At 32.3% G+C, this 19,626-nt stretch overlaps 1 protein-coding gene across 3 annotated transcripts in view; it reads left to right on the top strand.

Moving 5' to 3' along the window:
* Window positions 1-268: 268 nt before the first annotated feature.
* LOC115887589 (runt-related transcription factor 2) overlaps window positions 269-19,626 on the top strand; it is a 115,479-nt gene continuing 96,121 nt past the window's right edge. For 2 of the 3 annotated variants that reach the window (XM_030907057.1, XM_030907056.1), the window contains exon 1: window positions 271-1,327. In XM_030907057.1, the coding sequence (XP_030762917.1) occupies window positions 934-1,327 (394 nt within the window). In that variant the 5' untranslated portion in view covers window positions 271-933. Of the gene's footprint in view, window positions 1,328-19,626 lie in introns of all 3 variants that reach the window. The other variant, XM_030907059.1, reaches the window with a different exon arrangement.

Below are 19,626 nucleotides of genomic sequence, written 5' to 3'. Positions count from 1 at the left end.
GCTACTTGGAAAGCGGTGGTTGTTAAAGACAAAACACATGACAATCGGCAATGGCACACTGTCGTTGCGGCCACGCTATCTCCGTCCTTCTAGCGTGACGCCTGCGCCGCCTATCTGCGGCCGAAAAACCGCGGCGGCCCGCGACCTTATCCCTCCAACGCCAATTTGTATATTTCCGTCCTTTATTTCGCCGAAGCCCGGCCCGCCAAAACCGCAAACAAGATGGTCTCTCTCTCGCCGCATTCGATACACTGCACTTGCTCTCTATCTCTCGTGTACCCCTTTATGTTAGCTTCGGTTTTAATCTGGCGGCGCGCCGTCTTTCTCTGGTCGCCGGAAAAGCCCCGGCACTTTTCTCTGTCGCGCTTTCCCCTGATAACTAAAGGGTTATCAAGCGCGCGAGTGCTACTGCCGCTTTTGGAAACGTGGAGCGACAAGACTACGATGCCTCGTCTTGCTCTAGCCGCACCGCCATGGGTATTTTTAGGTGGGACGTAGACCTCAGCACGCGTTTCTCGTAGTTAATCAACAACGCGCCGATAGAACTTTAGTTGAAGTCTCGGGCCGTGGCCTACCGATCGGACGCACACAACTCCGCAACTTTCAGTTTCCCCGCAGCGGCCGCTTCCACACACCTGCCGCGCGCTTATGATGTGAGTGCGTGTGCCACCGCCACCCCCCGCCCTGAAAAAGTTTCCATTCAGAAAAAGTGTTGACATGTGTTGCTTAGCAACGACAAAAACGTGCTCTGTCGCGTGCTTTTTTTAACGGGGTGCTTCCGGATTCTTTGCCTGTATACTACAAGTGGACGAAGAATGCGAGTGCGAAACCCATTTCCATGGTGCCATTTATGGATCTTCGACATGCTAATGAAAAACGAGTACCTTAATGTACCATTGAATTCAGTGTGACTGGAACAAATCCGATCCCGACATGCATCTAACCAATACCCAGACCCCGTCTAGTGGTACTGCCGCTTCGCCCGAAAGTGCAAACATTGTCAATGAAACTTATAGTAAAATGACGTCGGACATTCTAGCCGAAAGAACCCTCAACGACTTTCTAGCGGAACATCCAGGAGAGCTTGTGCGAACTGGTAGTCCGTTGTTTGTTTGTACCGTTCTACCTCCGCACTGGAGATCGAACAAAACCTTGCCTGTAGCTTTTAAAGTAGTGGCTCTTGGCGACGTGGGCGACGGTACTGTGGTGTCCGTCAAAGCCGGTAATGATGAGAATTATTGTGCGGAGTTAAGGAACTCAACGGCTGTGATGAAAAATCAAGTGGCAAAATTTAACGACTTAAGATTTGTTGGAAGAAGTGGAAGAGGTAAGAAAGGTTGTTATAACAATCATTGTAATCTTTTTTATTCCTGTTAATATTAAGCGTATATTTGTTTACTTTAAATTCACTATTTGTTTCAAATTTAAAGTAGTAAAATAATTATTGTTAAAATATTTTACTAAATTAAACCTTGTTACTAAATTAACCGAAAAAATTATATTTATTTTATTATTTTATTGAATTCAAAACTTAGATGCTGAATTTAAAGTAAACACATAGAGGTACGTTTATTATATATTTTATAATATATTGCACATACTTATCGCCTATTATATAGGAGTATAAAATTCATAAGAATATAGAGCAGAATTTAGCACTAGTATGATTAAAGAAAAAAAAAAAAAGAAAATATCAATGTAATTTTGTGCGTAGCTAAAACAATTTGATAAACAATAAAGGTATCTCATTTTAATTTAACATAATATAAGTAGTTGTAAAAATCTCTAATCGGGTATACATAATAGAGTAACGATGCATACTCAACACTAAGTGAATTATAGAAAATTTCTCCGCCAAAAGGTGAATATACATAATTGATATGTTAGAAATATTCACCTCTGGAATGTGACTATATAGCTTAAAAGTAAGTTTAAATAATAATATTATTATTATTACACCAGCGCACAATTCATGTCAAAGAGAATTTGTTAATTTCAAAAGATCGCTAGCTTTTCTATCGAAAATAATATATCCAAGAAGTGAATATTTTATTCTGACTTACTAAAACATTCATCTGAAAAACGGTTTTTATATGCTACAAAAAATATATATTATATCACTGGGATTTTATTAGATATTTTGAAATCATTTTTTACATACAGGTTATAGATGATACTATAAAGAGAACAACAAAACTAAACTTAAAATGAGGTTTACTTTTGAAATCTCGTTCATAAACTAAGATTAAAATTTGAATTTATACCAAAAACTTCTTTGGTACGACTTAAGCATCTAGAAAATTAAATATGTTTTAGCATATATTATTATTTATTTACGATTTGAGGAATATAAAATAACTCTGAAAAGATAAAATTAACCCGAGCAAATAATATCATATTTCAATATTTCAGTCCCATAGAGAGACGATGTCCCCTAAATGAAGATTAATGTAAATTAAGACATTTTCCCACGCAATACCTCGTTTCGCACCGCAAAATTTCATGCTTCTCCAGGCGCATTTTTAGAGAGAGCCCCGCCTTCTCTTTTCTTCCAGACGTTGGATTTCCTTCGTGTTCGTTCCGACGGCATTCAAATCTCCAGAAAAATTTCTTGAAGCTTGTTTGTAATAATTCTATGTAACTTTTTAGATACTGGAATTAAGTTTTCAATTTCATTTTAGATTTTTATTTTAGTAGAATAGTTTTAGACGCGTGTCCAGTGCAAAAGTAAAGTGTTTTGGTGCATTGTGGTGAATTAGTGTTTTATTTTGCTGTTGCAACAACGTCCCAACCTTAAACCCTAGACTTAATTCTTAATCATTTTTTAAAGGCTGAAATATCGGCTTTGTCAATATATGATTATTATAAAAATATTACGAGATTAAACAAATAACAAATGGTGAATACAGTATGATCGACATAAGTGGAGTTATGTTAACTTAGAAATGACTATCGGATACACTATAAGAAGTGACTATTTGTAATAGGTATTTGAGACTTATCTCAGGTACACATATGAGGATTGGAGAGTAAACCAAAATGATTCACCCTGATTTTCCCCTTAGAGTCTACTTAGACCTAGACACCACAATTTTTTTCAATATAAACACAACATCGTTACAATGCTCGTCGTTTTATCTTTGCTGTCTTGTACGAGTAGTAAAATTATGAAAAGTATGACAACATTTGTTTAGTGGATTTTTGAAAACTAGTAGACATTTCTATACATTTTAGACTTACGTGTTTAACCCTCAACTGGCGTGGTGGGGTCCAGGGAACCCCAAGCACTATTTAAACCTCTGTAAAATGTTTACGTTTAAAAATTAAGCCTCGCCGCGCCATTTACCTTTAAGTTAGGGTACCAATGCAACTGTTAAATGCGCACTTGATTTTATCAAGTATTGTTTCTACTAGCGAGGGCTAAAGTTTCCTTGTGGTCTGTGTGGCACCACCACACCAAGAACGTTACATTATTAGGATTGTGGGTAGTCTAAAAAGTGTGCCTCACTGGGAGGCTAATTTTGAGGAAGCATTAATTGAGTGGTTTGATGAACTTAAAGAGGCTTAAGTGAGATGAAGACCATCGAGACATTGATTTTTCTCCGAAGAGTAACCATAACTGCGATTCTGAATCTTTTATAATAATACCAGAATAATCAATACCAGAAAGGAAAGAGATGTGGTATATGGCAACCATACGTCAATGAAGAAATGACAAAAAACAAAAATCTCATGAATCAAATGTGCACGATCCATGTGCGGCAAATGCAGATCCTGTATTAGCATTAACTGTATTTGAAAATGTTATGTACATTCAAGGTTTGCAGTTTTGTTGAAAATAATTTATGTTTATTACTTTAGCTTCACATTTCAGTTGTTTGTACTTTTAATAATACGGTAAAATCATAAAATATATATATTTTTAATTTCTTTGGGTTTCTTAGCCAAGTTATATTTTCGTTGTCAAAAATACCTAAAAACGTGTTTTACTTTATTTCTGTGTCCGTTCTTATTAATTTGTTGAAAATTAATGAAATTGTTTGTTCACAAGTTTGAATATATTGTAAACAGTGTTAAAATAACAAGCTTTTTATGAAATCATGTATTTTAAACTGAAAAAAAATTGGGGTCCGTCGGACCCCACCACGCCATAAGCGTTACAAAAATTCACAACGCCAGTTGAGGGTTAATACCTATGTTAATTAAAAGACATATAATACAGAAGTCAAGTAACAAATCATATAATCATATTATATATTTCAATTAAAATGGATGCTTCTCTAGTTTTAAAACAAACTAACCAGCCATTTTGCAAACTAACTAAAATAACGCTGTTATTTTGAAGAAATCCGCTCATTCTTACAAAATACCGTGCAACCGTCTAGTTTACAATCTAACTGTAAATGTTACAATCTAACTTAATGTTAGTAGGTATGGAAAATATTATTTATTTATTAACTATGGGGGCAATGTGACAAATTTCATAATTATTTTAATTGTTGTTTGTAAAACCAAATTTTAAATAGATACTTGTTGAATTTGGTAACTATCAACTTATTAAACTCCTTCTTACGACGATTGTACTTCCTGAGTTACTATCCGGTTTTCCGCTATTTTTATTTTACTAAGAAGCTACGTAGACAGATTTACTTGTGCTACTACAGTGAATCCAAATATGATGTACCTAGCAGTAGGTTTACATTTCTGAAAGTTTCTGGGTCACATAGTAACAAAATTAATAGTCGTTCAATTTGTGATATCATGTTAGTCATTATATTACTAGCACAGTAGTAAATCTGTATAATTAATTTCTTAAAAATTGCAAAATACTACATAAACGTATGGTAACTAATTATCTTAAGTTGACAGCATGCACTAAATATCTATTATAATAATATGCACTACATAAATACATTTATACGTGCGCGTGCACGAGCACAAGCAACCGGTAGGAAATTAAGACATATCCTCACAATTGCACAGCAAGTAGTAGTAATAATAATAATAACTAGTTTTTATTGTAATCCGTACATAACATAAGAATCACAATATGCGAAGTTGAAGCATTCCTTCCTAACACACTAACTTACAATGTATACAAAATATACATATTCCATAATTAAATCTAAAAATCTTCAGAGTAAGAAACCCTGCTATATTTAAAGAAAAGAACTATTCCAATGAATTCTATTAAAAAAAAAAGAAAACTAGTTTGTCTGAAAATTTACAATTTAACTGTTTACTTCCAACAAAAAAATACCAATCGAAAAAGAATAAAAAAGATGAAATAAATATAATATACATATTAAGAAATGTGGTTTATTATCAGGCTTTTTGCTGCCAATTTGAAATTTTCTGGCGGGTTACTTTTTAAATTGATAGGGGATATCAATGTAAAGAGCTGATATATTGTAACTAAGAGCCTTTCAAAAAGGGTCGTTTTATGCATAGGCGATGTTAACAAGGATTTATGCCGGAGATCTAAATTGTGCGCCTCATAACTAAATTTTATTTTTTGGTACAAAAATTCCTTTTGGTACAAAAGTTTTTTAAAGATAATTTTATTAAAAAGGACTAGACTATGTAACCGTCTTTCCTGACTCATATTTAAACAATTAATTTCTTTGAGTTTTTGCTAATGCGTGCATCGTATTTTCTCAACCCAGATACAATTTTGAATACATGCTTTTATGTTATAATTGTGTTATAATAAATAAATAAAAATGTTTTAATTATTACCAAACCAAACCAAACCATAAGTTTTGATTGGCGTTACAGTGTTGACAGGTGACTAGTTTGAAATATCTACACAGACAGCGCTAAATCGAGACATTTTGGAAACAAGGTTTCCATTTATTGTCGATTCATTGTCGAAACACGAGTATCTCTCTTTTTAGATACAAATATGTTATAATGTAGATGATTTGTGTTCGACTCCATGTCAATTTTATAAAATAATGAATAAAAATTCCGCAATGTTGGCTAGTGATAGCATTTTTAACTAAAAATATATGTTTTTATCGGCTGTTCTGTTACAAGCACGCGTGGTTCTACTTACAATAATTTATATATTTTTTATTTTCAGAGCCATGATATAGAAATAAAAATAAAAATCTATATTTCGAACAAAAATATTTTGTAGCAACAAATAATCATATAAAAGGGGCATTAAAAATATGAAAGTACATTATTAAACGATGAATTTGCTTTTGCCAGACATTTTTTGTGCAAGAAAACCTAAAAACAAGGACCTTAAGATAAAAAAAATTATGGTGGGGGCCGACATTGTTGATGGTTAGGTTTTCATTTAGAAATCCACACACATTTAGAAATCCACCACATTTGGTTGGGTATTTTGTTTCTTCACATTTCAACAAGTTTCAACAGTGGCTGCTGAAAACGGGAACAGCTTGGACACAAAAATGTTTCGAAACTTTTCCTCTAAAAGGTTTGATTCCGTATCGAAACCTTTCTGGAAACGGCTAATGCCACTACATTGAGAACACATGTAATAAAGCCATATAAAATATATAGGTTTCGAAAATGTTTCCTATTTGTGGCTTACCGTTTCCATTGTGTGTCAAGAAACAAACACGATTATTAGAAACATTACCTAAAATATGTTCAAATATGCTACTAGGGACAGAATGAGTCTTAGAAATATCAGCAGTCAACTCTAGTGATGCATTTAGCGGTAAATTGTTGTCCTTGGATTTTTACTGCTTAACTTCCTCCAGTGAGATAACTTTTGATAAGTTTCCAAGTATCGTTTTTAAATCCTAGGTGCTGCAAAAATGACGGTAATTGGTGGTTTATTCTGTCAAAGGCCTTACAGTAGCCAATAAGACAAGTGTTGTGAGTTGACCACGATCAGCTGCATGTGGCGTATATAGCTATAATTCCTTCAGTCCACGAAAACCGGACTGAAGAGAAGGTAATAATTTGTATACATCAACATAATTTCTGATCGGTCCCTCCAGAATTCATTCAACTATTTTGGACATAGTGGGCAATCTACTTATAGGCCTAAGTACAGATAGTTGAGTGGGTGATGCGACCTTAGGAATTGGTAATAAAAAGGAACTTCTCCAGATGCTCGGGAAAGAAGCCGTTTTAATGCAGTAGTTATGAACAATAAATGGGGAGTAATGTAAGGACAACAATTTAATATCATAGACAGACAGTTGTGGCTAAGTGGAAATGAACATCTCCGCTACCTAGTTCTATATTATGTTGGAAGAACACCAACATGTCAGGATGCGGGGCAACAGAATTTGAAGAATTTATGAAGGACATATTATCTATTTCTTCAGCATTATAGAGTTGAAGAGGGATAGTAATCCTAGAAGATTTGGCATGAATGTCAAGTTCTTTAAGCAATTTCCAATTATTTTTAGTATTTCCCAGCTGAAAGTGGTTTTCGACAAAAAAAATATTTTTATTTTCTATGGCTATAGACACTTGGTAACGGAGTCTGTAGTAGCATTCTCAAATATTTTAGTTTTTTTTATCTTTGGTTAATGATATCTCCTCGGATATCTCAAAGATGCCACAAAGTATTTTATATTTTTAGTTAGTCATGGTGTCCGATTTTTGGTATCTCTAATAGCTAGTATCTCTAGCATTTCTAATAGAGGCTAGCTAGAGATATTGATCATATAAATTCAGAAGATAACTTTATTTTATCATAAATATTTTGAAGATAGAAAATATTTTTAGAGGCAAATTTAATAAATGTAAATATAGAAACGGTCACGATCAAAAAGTTTAAAATCCCGATAAGTAACTATGAGAGACGGTGGTTTAAGTATTCGCAACCGCATATTTATTTAGTGAGATCATTCAAGCAAAGGATAAGGTCCAAGAAGGAGGCGCTGTTATTGCAACGTCGTGTTGGTTCACTGAGAACTTGAGTAATATTATATACTTTTGAAACTTCCACCAGCAAAACACTAGGTTGTTTTCGGCACACGGCCCTTGAACTCGTACATTTTCTCAAACATTCGGAGATTGAATTTTTGAAATAAATCTTCTTTACGCGCGTTGGGAGTAAAAATTCAAGGCCGTGATCCACGCAACGGCAGTGTTGGACCGTGATCCACGCAACGGCAGTTGGCCCTTTGTAAAACAATTTAACCCCGTTATCTCGTGATAATCTACCCCGATGAAAAATAAGCTTGTAGCAACACTGGATAACGATCTGTGAGGCTAAGAAAATCGGGGATAACGCAGCTAACAAAATCTCTATGATAAACTTGAAACTGTACCTGTGTACCAGACTGTTGAAACTGTACTAGAAGTTGAAAATCCGACTGTTGACTGCTGAAAAATATCAAATTTAATAGCGATTTTATAAAAGGTCAGTGATTGATATAATCTATCTACTAAAGCAGGAAACTTATTGCATCCAAAAAAATAGGGTTTAATGTTCCAATTTCTCCACAGTCGCAAAAGGAAACTGCGTTTACAACTAAACGATGCAAATGGGACGGAATTAGACAATGTCTACTTCATAACTTGAAGAAGAAGGTTAATCTTTTTCTGGAAAAATCTTTTAATGATCTAAATCTAAACCAGAAGATTTTGTAAGAAATAACAATGTCTGCATAACTTTTCCTTTCTACGAGATAACTCCTTTCAGCGGCCTTTCCACAGTGACCAAAAGCAGACCAAAACTTTTCCTTAATGATTGGAATAAAACCAGTAAATCAAGATTTAAATTCTACGTTTCGACCACAGATAACATACGAAAGTATCGACCATGTTATTTATACACACTTTCAGATCTGCAGGGTTAATCGATCCAGTTACATTCTTTAACACCTCATCGCTATTTAATGCATTATTTTAAGCTGGATTTTACTAAAAGCTGCTGTTGGTTTGGTTTGGAAACCTTATAACAGCTGATTCATTATTTACTTTTCGAGGCCAAGGTAGTGCTATAGGAAATTCCCCTTTTTATCGATGAATTTGTGTTGATGTTAGAGTCAATGGCATTCTTATCATTTATAATTTTTTGCTGGCATTCTTCCATTCTAGATTTTAACAATTTGGTTGAACATTCCATTTCTGTTAATAATTTAGGTATTTAATAAGCATTTTTCTAGATTAAGGCAGTCCACTTCTTTTCTTAGCACTGCAATCTCACATTTTAAGTTGGTTGTTTTAAGATGTATTGATATGTTGTACTCGTGCAGGATAACCAGGATTCAGTTCACAATATTGGTTCTAAAACTACATGACGTTGTTAGATTCACTAATAAATTTGTATTGTGCATCTTTTAAAGCCGTACAATTATTACGTAAACTATTACAGCATTTATTACATTTTAAAAACTTTTGATTCACTGTAAAATTATCTGAGCAGCAGGCACATACACGCACGTCGTCCGACATCACTTGACCAAATTATTAAAGTAAAGTTATAGAGTCAATAATTAATTATTAGAGTTCTCATATGAATATCATAAAATGTCATTATACAAACTAAGTAAAATAACTGGTAATATAAAATCCTGACATTAACTAAAAGAAATATATAGTTTGCAAACTAACCAGCTGGTTTGTAAATTAGCTGCTGGTTACAGGCTATTTTACATAAATACATACTGCCATTACTCGCAGACGAGTATTTGACACGCATCAGAAGATGGTCACGCAAGGCGTTTTCTTTTATGAGCTTTTCTGTGACTGAAAAGCGCGATACATGATGCTGTCTGTCTACCGCACTCCGGACATTCAAAAATCTCATTCCTTTGTTGCCTCTTTACTTTTTGGTTGTTGCTGTTAACTGAGTTTACAATTCTTCTCCATTCCGTTCTATTTTGAGCTGCTTCTTCCCACTCTTTCGGCATGTTAACCCCTTTTAAGTTTTCGTGGAAAATATCCTTGGACCTTTTGAGTTGTCCACCCGGCCAGGCTATTTTACACAAATATGCGGACTCTTTCAAAATAACAGCGCTTTTAGGTTTAGTTTGCAAAATAACTGGTTAGCAACTTTTAACCAAGTATCCATTTTAACAGTAACATAAATAAGCACAAATAGCGTCATTAGCGTTATCACATCACTATTGAGGTTATCTCATTAAAAGTGACCGGGTTAATCAATAGTAGAAATAACAACAAATTTATTAAACTTTAACATAAATTAGACCATATATAATTTATTCGTATAACGTTGATTTTACAATTTTAAATTAACTTTTTTCGAATCAAAACCTAACTTTTTCATCGTATTTGACGTAAGATTAACAAAGCTTGCCCGTTTAATCCTCAGAATTTCCCAATTTCTACCCTTTCTCATTGTAGGACACTGTCATAAGTTTAAACCCTCTTGTCAAACTGATAGGATTTAATTTAAAAATAAAAGTTGGCAGAGGGAAAACATTTACTTTCCCGTTTTTCGCTTTTCTGTTTGTGTTATGGTTTTGGGGATTTTCGGCTTGCCGAAGTTGGTCCATCGTTCAAAATTAAATTAGTTTATTTTCGCCAAAACTTTGTTTTTAAACGGTTGGCTTTTGCATTATTTCCAGCTCCATTTTAAAATATTACGTTTAGATTTTCGTTTAAGGAGATCTAGTTTATAGAAAACATTTTTAAAATTGTTTAGTAAAATTATAATAATAATCGTTTACAGTTCATACCAAATAAACTTTTAGTCACGTGATTAAGCTTGCCCACTTTTATATATTTTCTTTTACTAAAAATATTTTAGGAAACAAAAAAAAATAGTTATAAATATATAAACAGTATTTATTTATATCAACAGAACGCACCTTCTTGACAGAACTTAATGGTCATAAAGGGTCATTGATACCGAGAGTAGGAGTTAATTTTATTTGTCTAATTTGTTGAGCTTCTCTAGGCATTCTTTGACCAACTTCGAATTGATGGTTACAGAGTTGATCGCGTTTAGTGCTGCTTGACTTGGTTGGCAAAAGCGAATTTAAAAATCGCGCGAATTTAAAAAAAACTGAAAGTTTAATTGATATCAAATATACAAAACAAACCTTGTTAAACAATATACTAATTAAAAATTTTAAATAATCCCACATTCATAGCCAAACGGGAGGTAATATTTTTATTTTCTTCAGCATAAAGAAGAATAAAAAGCAAAATAAAAACACTAAATCACCACAATACACCAAAACACTTGTACTTTTACACTGGACGCGCGTTTCGCTAACCATGTTAGCATCATCAGCAGATGATTATAAACTAAAGTACAATCTATAAGTTGAGCGTTTATATACTCGCTCAGTGGGCACCGAGTGGGCGTGGCAAAATCTAGCCAACCGAGTCAGAGCCAACTGAGCGTAACAGTTAGATTTCTGCCACTAGAGTAGTAGGAACAAAGAACTTGAAGGAATTGGACCGTTGTCTCTGTTCATACTATCTTTACATTTATTAATTCTGATGCTTTCATATGCATTTAATTGTCTGTAATTTGAGACTTGTTTAATTAATTTTAAATTATTAAGATCTATACAATGTTCTTTATCAACAATATGTTCGGCAACGCAAGATTTATCCGGTCTACCATATCTTATCTGAGCTAAATGTTCTTTAAATCTAGTTAATATTGATCTTCTAGTTTGCCCAACATATTTCTGATTACAATCTTTACAAGAAATTTCATAAATACCCGACCTTTCCAGTGGAGGGTGTTTTATCCTTTGAGGATAATATATATATATATATATATATATATATATATATATATATATATATATATATATATATATATATATATATATATATATATATATATATATACATGCAATCCGCCTTTATCAAGACCGAAACGTACCATGCGCCATCATTACGAAGCCCGATTTATTTTAGGAAGCCCGATTTCGGGCTTCGTAAAAACCGCGTGTATATATTTAATATAGGCATCAGGAAGGTCATCTCTATCGATAGCCGAAAATAGGTCGGGCTTCATAAAATCTTAAAATATATCAAAATATACACCTCTAGTACCCATGTATGTGACCTAGGGGCGCGTAAGCGCGTAACAGACATATCAAGAGTATAAGAAGCCCGCTGTATATGTTTGATATATATTAAGAGTATAAGAAGCCCGCTATATCCGGCAACATCGTACCCTACCTAAACGAAAGATTTTAGATCTTTCTACTTAAGATTATCATTAGAAAATTAATGAAATAGTTTTTTTAGATGTTTATATTGAATTTAAAATAAATTTATTTTAGAAAATTATTTTAAGACTTAAGATTTTTAATTACATTAAGAAAATATAAATGGAAGCTTTAAAAATATACAGTGTTATAATATAATAAATATAAAAAACGTAAATATACGTAAATCATATTTTATAATATTATTTTGTTTTAAATATACAGGGTGTACACGATGATACATACATTTCCTACGATGTTCTTTATGGGTATCTCGGAAACTACTGGAGCTAGAGTCGGTTAAATGGGGAAAGAATTGTAGTTTTGTGGGGTCATAAATATGCGCTTTTCAGATTTTTTTTCAGATTTTTTCAGAATTTTCAGAAGTTCATGGCTTGCTAGATATTTCGAAAAAAAAAAATAAATTTTGGTTATTTTAAAAATTATCCCTAATTCCATTATAATCTATTTTAGACAAAAAGTTTTCAGATTAAAGTTGTAGATAATCACATCCTTAATGAGATTGTGTTCTCCGTTTTCTTCTAAAGCCTGTCATTTTTGACATATGATACAAACATATCTTTTTTTTTAAATGGAAACCATAGTTGGCCATGACTTCATAAAAAGCGCCATTTTTTAAGCTTTTTAGCGATATAAGCTGTAATATGTCTTTTTTCGAAAAATTACCGAGTTATAGCCAATTCTTATCATTTTTAAACAGTTTCACTTAGTTAGCCATGGAAACAAGTTCAATCTCCGTTGCTCTCAGAAATGTGAAGCTGTCACATCCAAATTTTGTAAATCAAAATGAAAAAAAATTGTAAATATGAATTTTTCAAATGAAAAAAAGCGTGTAGATACTCGCGCATCAATAGAGTGGTTCCAACATGACTTTCATTATGACCCCCCCCCTTAATGAAATAAATGTTAAAATTTATTTATATCATAATAATTATGCAAACTCAAGAATAGGAAGAGATGGACCAATTGCATGGGCCTCCTCGATCACCTCACCTAAAGTGCGAAACATTTAAGTTGAACAGCGCGGCATCGGTACGGGGGGTATGGCTTCAGTTGAATTTATCCGTAATTGCCCAGTGGTTTGCATTGGCCCGCATTCCTTTCGCTGTTCAATTTAAATGTGTCGAATATTATCCATTTTAGATTTTGTATGCGGTATGGTTAAGAATAAGGTTTACAAAAAAGCTTATGAATTAAGAGAGGCACTCGAAGTGGCAGTACGAGAGAAGTTTAAATCGACCGGTCCTTCTGTGTGAAATAGGTAGTAATTCAGTTTTAAAAAGATGCAACTCAAAACAAAGGCGGATTTTTTGAACATTTCTAAAATAACTTAAAGTGTGTAGTGATATTATTTTTTAAGTTTTAGTTTGTGTAATGTAAATTGTAAAGAACCGTTTAATACTATTTTCTGACTTTTTATAAGTGATAAATCATAACAGAATAAGGGTATCATGCAATCTAAGTGAAATTAGTCAAGAAAGATAAGAATTGGCTATAACTAAATTTAACTTTTATAACATGTCTTGAAAACCGTTCTCTAAAAAACGTAACATTCACCTGTCAACGTATCCTCGAAAATGTATGGTCAAGAAAAGTCAAACCAATAATTCTACACGCTTTTCTTCATTTGAAAAATTCGTATTTACAATTTTTATTTATTTTAATTTACAAAGTTTGGATGTGACAGCTTCACATTTCGGAGAGCAAAGACGATTAAACTTGTTTCCATGACTAACTAAGTAAAATTGTTAAAAAATTATAAGAATTGGCTATAACTCAGTAATTTTTCAAAAAAAAACATATTATAGCTTATATCGCTGAAAAGCTTAAAAAATGGCGCTTTTTATGAAGTCATGGGCAACTATGGTTTCCATTTAAAAAAACATATGTTTGTGTCATATGTCAAAAATGGCAAGCTTTAGAAAAAAACGGAGGATACAATCTCATTAAGGATGTGATTATCTACAACTTTTATCTGAAAACGTTTAGTCTAAAATGGATTATAATGGAATGAGGGACAATTTTTAAAATAGCCAAAATTTGTTCTTTTCGAAATATCTAGTAAGCCATGAACTTTTTGAAAAATCTGCAGGGCGCATATTATTTATGATCCCACTAAACTTATTCTTTCCCCATTTCACCGACTCTCTATCTCCAGTAGTTTCCGAGATACCCATAGAGAACATCGTAGGAAACTCACCCTGTATTAATACATAGTACTTATTTGTATATTTAAAAAATAATAAGTTTATAAACTTGTGACGTTTAGGACTTGCAGTTACAGCTTTAAAAATAAACAGTCTTTTACTTTAGATATTTTATTGAAAAATAAACTTAAAATCATATAAAACATCATATAAAATATACAGGGTTGTTCACCACATACGACACGGAGTATTGTAGCTAAACGATTAGATTTTTACAAATTGTAAGTTTTGGGTTCGTTGAAGGACTATTAGAGATAAAATTTAAAAATATTTTTACAAGATACAGAGTGTCCCAAATATGTAAAAAATATTATAGTTGTATTTTTTAAATGGAACTCCCTGTATATTATTCTATTTTTAGATCATACGATTAAAATAAAGGTAAATTTGATTAAGTTTTATCACACTTAAACCTTACCGTTTTTGCAATATTTTCAATTTTATGAAATTGCAGTAAAAATATTAAGGCTTCATTTCTCCAAGGGTACCAAAGTTTTTAATACTGAATATTTACTGAAGATTATTTATTGATCAGATATTGTGTTGCAATAATAAAAATTTTACTACCTTATACAGAGTGTCCAAAAATTTATATTAAATAATGACTAGCTTTAAACGGCAATGAATTTAAATGGAGCACCCTATATATTTTACGTGAATCAGATGCACAATGTAATTGTCTATCAAATTGTATTATACCATTTTTTTTTTGCCCATCTCTTCAAGTTTTCGTAGAAAATGCATTTTCTTATAATTTAAACCTCATTTATCACTATATCCATGAAATATAGACATTTTAGATTATTTTTAAAGATGTAACAAATTTTCAAAAGGTACAGATACTAATATTGTCGCCTATTTCATTAAAAAAATTTAATTTTATTTGTCTTGTTATGAGCTTTCGAAAAATATATCCTATACTTGTTTCCATAAACAAGATACATTAATTAATTAAGTTTATGACATAGGCGGCTGATTTACATGAGATAATCAAAACAATCGAGTCGACGTAAAATTTTGGTTATTGTCTATTCTACGCTAGTTTCTGTGTGTGAAATTACGTATGGGACAAGTTCATAAAAATATCAATATCTCTGACTGACAGCGCGTTATCTGCGAGTGTGAGTGCAGTTTATTAAGATAACATGACGAAGAGCAAAATTCTCTGGTTCAATTAAATTAAATAAAATAATAATACTCTTAAATTAGGTTGATTTATGTTAAAAAGTTAAATAATGCATTAAAAAATACAAATATTCTATTTAAAAACTGCAATTATAATACATTGAAATAAATTGTATCCACATAATGATAATTGTTATATAAAAAACCATATTAACTTACAATAATGGGCTAATATTGTATATGCAGCTAACTTAGTAATATTTTTTTAGTTATTAAAGAAGAAGGAAGAATTATCGGAATAACCATTTTTTTAATTTTCCGGTGTATTGCTTTCATCAGAATGGAGAAAAAAAGAACACAAGGAACATATGAAAGCCTAAAGTCCCAATTTGCAAACTGTTGCTTTCTTTATTGATTTATTGAACGAAGAGTTATAGGGGTTGAGCCACTTTTGAGACGCACCCGGTACAGCATTCTATTTGAAAAAGTTTAACTTCAACCTGGAAATAACTCTGTTAAAATGACACTATAGATTAACATTTTTAGTATTGAAAATACTTCTGGCCGCGTTTATATGGGACCCATCTTTGAAAAAACGACATGCTAGAAGCAACATGGGTTCAATAACCTGCCTGTCAACACGTACTTGAGTTGATAGAGCCGGCGTTAATGAGCGAATAGGGCAAGGTCGAGTCTGGACCGGCGGATAAAGAAAGCGATATTATTTTAAAAGAAAATATGTCAAGGCATGGGTTGTTAGGTACATTTTGGCTATTTTAATCTAACTATTTCCATATGAGAAACAAGGGACAAATTATACGAGAAAGAGCAGAATCACATAAATAATAAATTTAGACTAATTACCATATTTTTTTATATGATTATAATTTTTTAATTATCAACTTAGGACAACGAAAAAGCTTGCATGGTTTCCACCGCCAACAGGCGTTAAAACAAATGAATCCAAGGCGTTGTCAAATATTTATTGGGATAAGTTGATAAGTTTTTACCGTTTGAATATTGTTGTAAATAATAATTATTATCATTTAATTAGTGCTAACTTATCAAAATTCACAACACGGCGAAATTTCAACAAAATTGGCCAACGGATCTTTGCAATATTAATAAAAAAAATGTCTATTAGGACTTGCTGTATCATTAAAATTATGCATTTCCGGACACACGTTTATATTAACTTTTTACCTTAAAAACACAAAAAATCACCTTCTGAAGTTGGCTAGATACTTAACTAACAGCCTGTATTTAAAAATCGCTAGCTAGCGATTTTGTAAATAAAGCTATGTTTATTTTAATAGAAAAAAAAAACATTTCATAAAAAATAAATAAACCCATAATTCAATTACTATACACTAATTAATTAATTTTAAATGTATCTAAATAGGCACTTTAATAATTGAAAAATGGACATGAGCACTTCATAGAGTCCAACATGTAATTACAAACAACATGCATTACAAACATGTAAAAAAATTCCAATAAAAAAAACACAAATGGCACATTAAAATCAATCAAACTATAGGCACATTAAAATCAATCAAACTAAACGGCCAATCAGCAGTCACAAGACGCCGACATCAAGAACGCGATGAGCCGTTTTTAATAATTATTCCGAGTTAATACTTCAAGTAGCATTCCTTCAAATAAATTTTAATTTAAGTATTGTTAATACATATAGTCATATTAATGATTATAGCCTGTATGATTTCTAAAATAAAAAATCCAGCGTGTTTTTATCAGAATAATTATTAAATGATAGTATATAATAGTTAATATTTATTAACTTCGTAAGTATTATATTTTAATATAATTATGGATTTAATAATTAAATAATTATCTTAAATTTAAATTGTGGTAAACTTGTTATGAGTTTCAATCATTTATATTTAAAATCTTAGGGAAGGCAATATAGATTTTAGGCAGAAGAACTCAAGGGAAGGACTGTGTAATTAGTAATTAAAATTTTACATTTTTTTTACTTGCCATTTTTCTTGTCTTTCACGTTGCACGTTCACTCTTCGTTGTGTCACACACAATCTGAATTTCGGATATGATGCAGAACTGATAAATTAGACCAAATATATTAATTGCAAGGTATGCAAAGAAATATTTTTGTTAATTTTGCAAATACTTAAGGCATGCAATAATTTTAAAAAAATTTTACGTGAGATTACTTCATAATTCTTGAATGTCTTGGATGATAAAGATTTGAATTATTATGGGTCTGTTTTGTTTAAGAAGCTAACAAATAATTTCAAAAACTCAACTATCAAAATATAATGGTAGAAAATGTTTAAAAGCATGTATAGGTATAATATTCCATATTAATTGGACATACCGAATGTAAACTAGGAATATATAGTTGCTGCAGTCGATAATATATTTTGCTGCTAATTTTCCTCATAACAAAAAACCGTCAATACTGCTACTAACATTATGGGCACCTTTTTATACTTAAATCTCTTAATGATGTTTAAAAATACATATGTAGGTACATACTATAAGTAGTGGTTGTCACGGTTTTTTTATTAGGTATGATGAAAAGAAGCTGCAAACTAAATTATCATTGGAGCCAACTATATTTTAATTTATTTTTATCTACAGTAACTATGCACGGTAAGGGTTCAAAATATGCCTATACTGTGAGGCAACTCAATTCGAGTATAAATTAACACTTACATTCCAAGTATCTTCTGGGTCTACCGGCACCCCGTTCATCCTTATTCCATAATTTCTATAAAAAAGAGTATGATTTATATCTTTTAATTTTTATTGAGAAAATTGGTGAAATTTTGTTGTACGGCGAATTTAAATGTATGGGTCCTCCATAAATTTACACCGTAAGTTCGAATATTAGTTAAACCTAGGAATACCCAGATAATAGCCGGAAATATGCAAAAGAAGGGGTGAGTTTAGGTTAGATTAGAATTAGGTTTTAGTTGGTTTTGAATTAATAAAAATATAGACCTAATCTAAACTTAACCGAAACTGACCCACTTTTTGGTATATTTCGGGCTCCTACGTGGGCAACTCTAGGTTTAACCAATATTGGGGCTTTTACGGTAACATAATACTCATTCTGATTGGTTTAATCTGGCTCCTTAACAAAACTGTAGGTTCGAAGTGCTATTGCAAATTAATGCAATTAATTCTATGTATACCCTTTCATAAAAAGCCATTACGATAAAAATTAAATATCAAAACTATTTAACGTTGCGAACGGTTCACTTGTTCACTATACGTATCGGGAATATATTTGCGAATGGCGATCAGCGATACGATGGTGCGTCCAAACCTGGGGAGACGAGCGCGAGACATTCCAAATTCGCTGTGTGGACGAGTCTCGCGAGAGCGTCGCGAGTCAACCCACGGAGCCTCGTTGCTATCCGTCCCCTGTCGGTTTTCCAACGGCCGATCAAAGAAAGCTCGAAAGTCTGGACGTGTTTTTGGTAGGCCCGCCCGACTGCGAGATAATAGCTCTGATTTATAAATTTCGACCATTTAAAATTAAGTAATCTCAAATTTTTAAATCGTACACCGTATGTATTATCATTTTTTCTGATAGAATTTACAAATTTTCTGTCACTGATAATTTTTACCCTACCGAAATCCAACATTTCTTTAAACAAATTGAATTATAACATCTATTAATTTTAGATATGTAATATCAAAAAATGGCAAGAAAAGTTACCGAATTGTACGTATATGTAAAATGTATATTTAAAATGTGCTTTTTAACCTTACCAATAACTTTTTATTTAACATTTTGTTCTAAAAAACGTTGAAAAACGTATTATGTAAAAAAACGTCGTGTAAGGGATAAAGGGGAAAACAGCCAAAAGGGGAAAACCGACGATGAATTCCATGTTAAAGACCGAATATCATATTAAAGATAGAAAAATTCATTACTGTATGCGTTATTATTTGGCCATCGTTTGTTATATTCAATTGCAATTTAATATGTGTTTGGCTTTCTTTCACTATGATCCCACTCGGCTTGTCTCGTGGCAGGTTGGCGTAAAAAATGGATAGAAAATGTCTCGCTCTTGTCTCGCTCTTGTCTTGCTCTCGTCTCGCGCTCGGCTCGTCAGGTCTGGACGCAACATAGACTGCCG

Source organism: Sitophilus oryzae, unplaced genomic scaffold (assembly GCF_002938485.1).
Source record: "Sitophilus oryzae breed Bouriz unplaced genomic scaffold, Soryzae_2.0 scaffold_578_pilon_pilon, whole genome shotgun sequence".
In the NCBI taxonomy this organism is placed as follows: Eukaryota; Metazoa; Arthropoda; class Insecta; order Coleoptera; family Curculionidae; genus Sitophilus; species Sitophilus oryzae.
The sequence above is the reverse complement of the archived record's forward strand: the minus strand, read 5'-3'. Positions and strand labels throughout refer to the sequence as shown.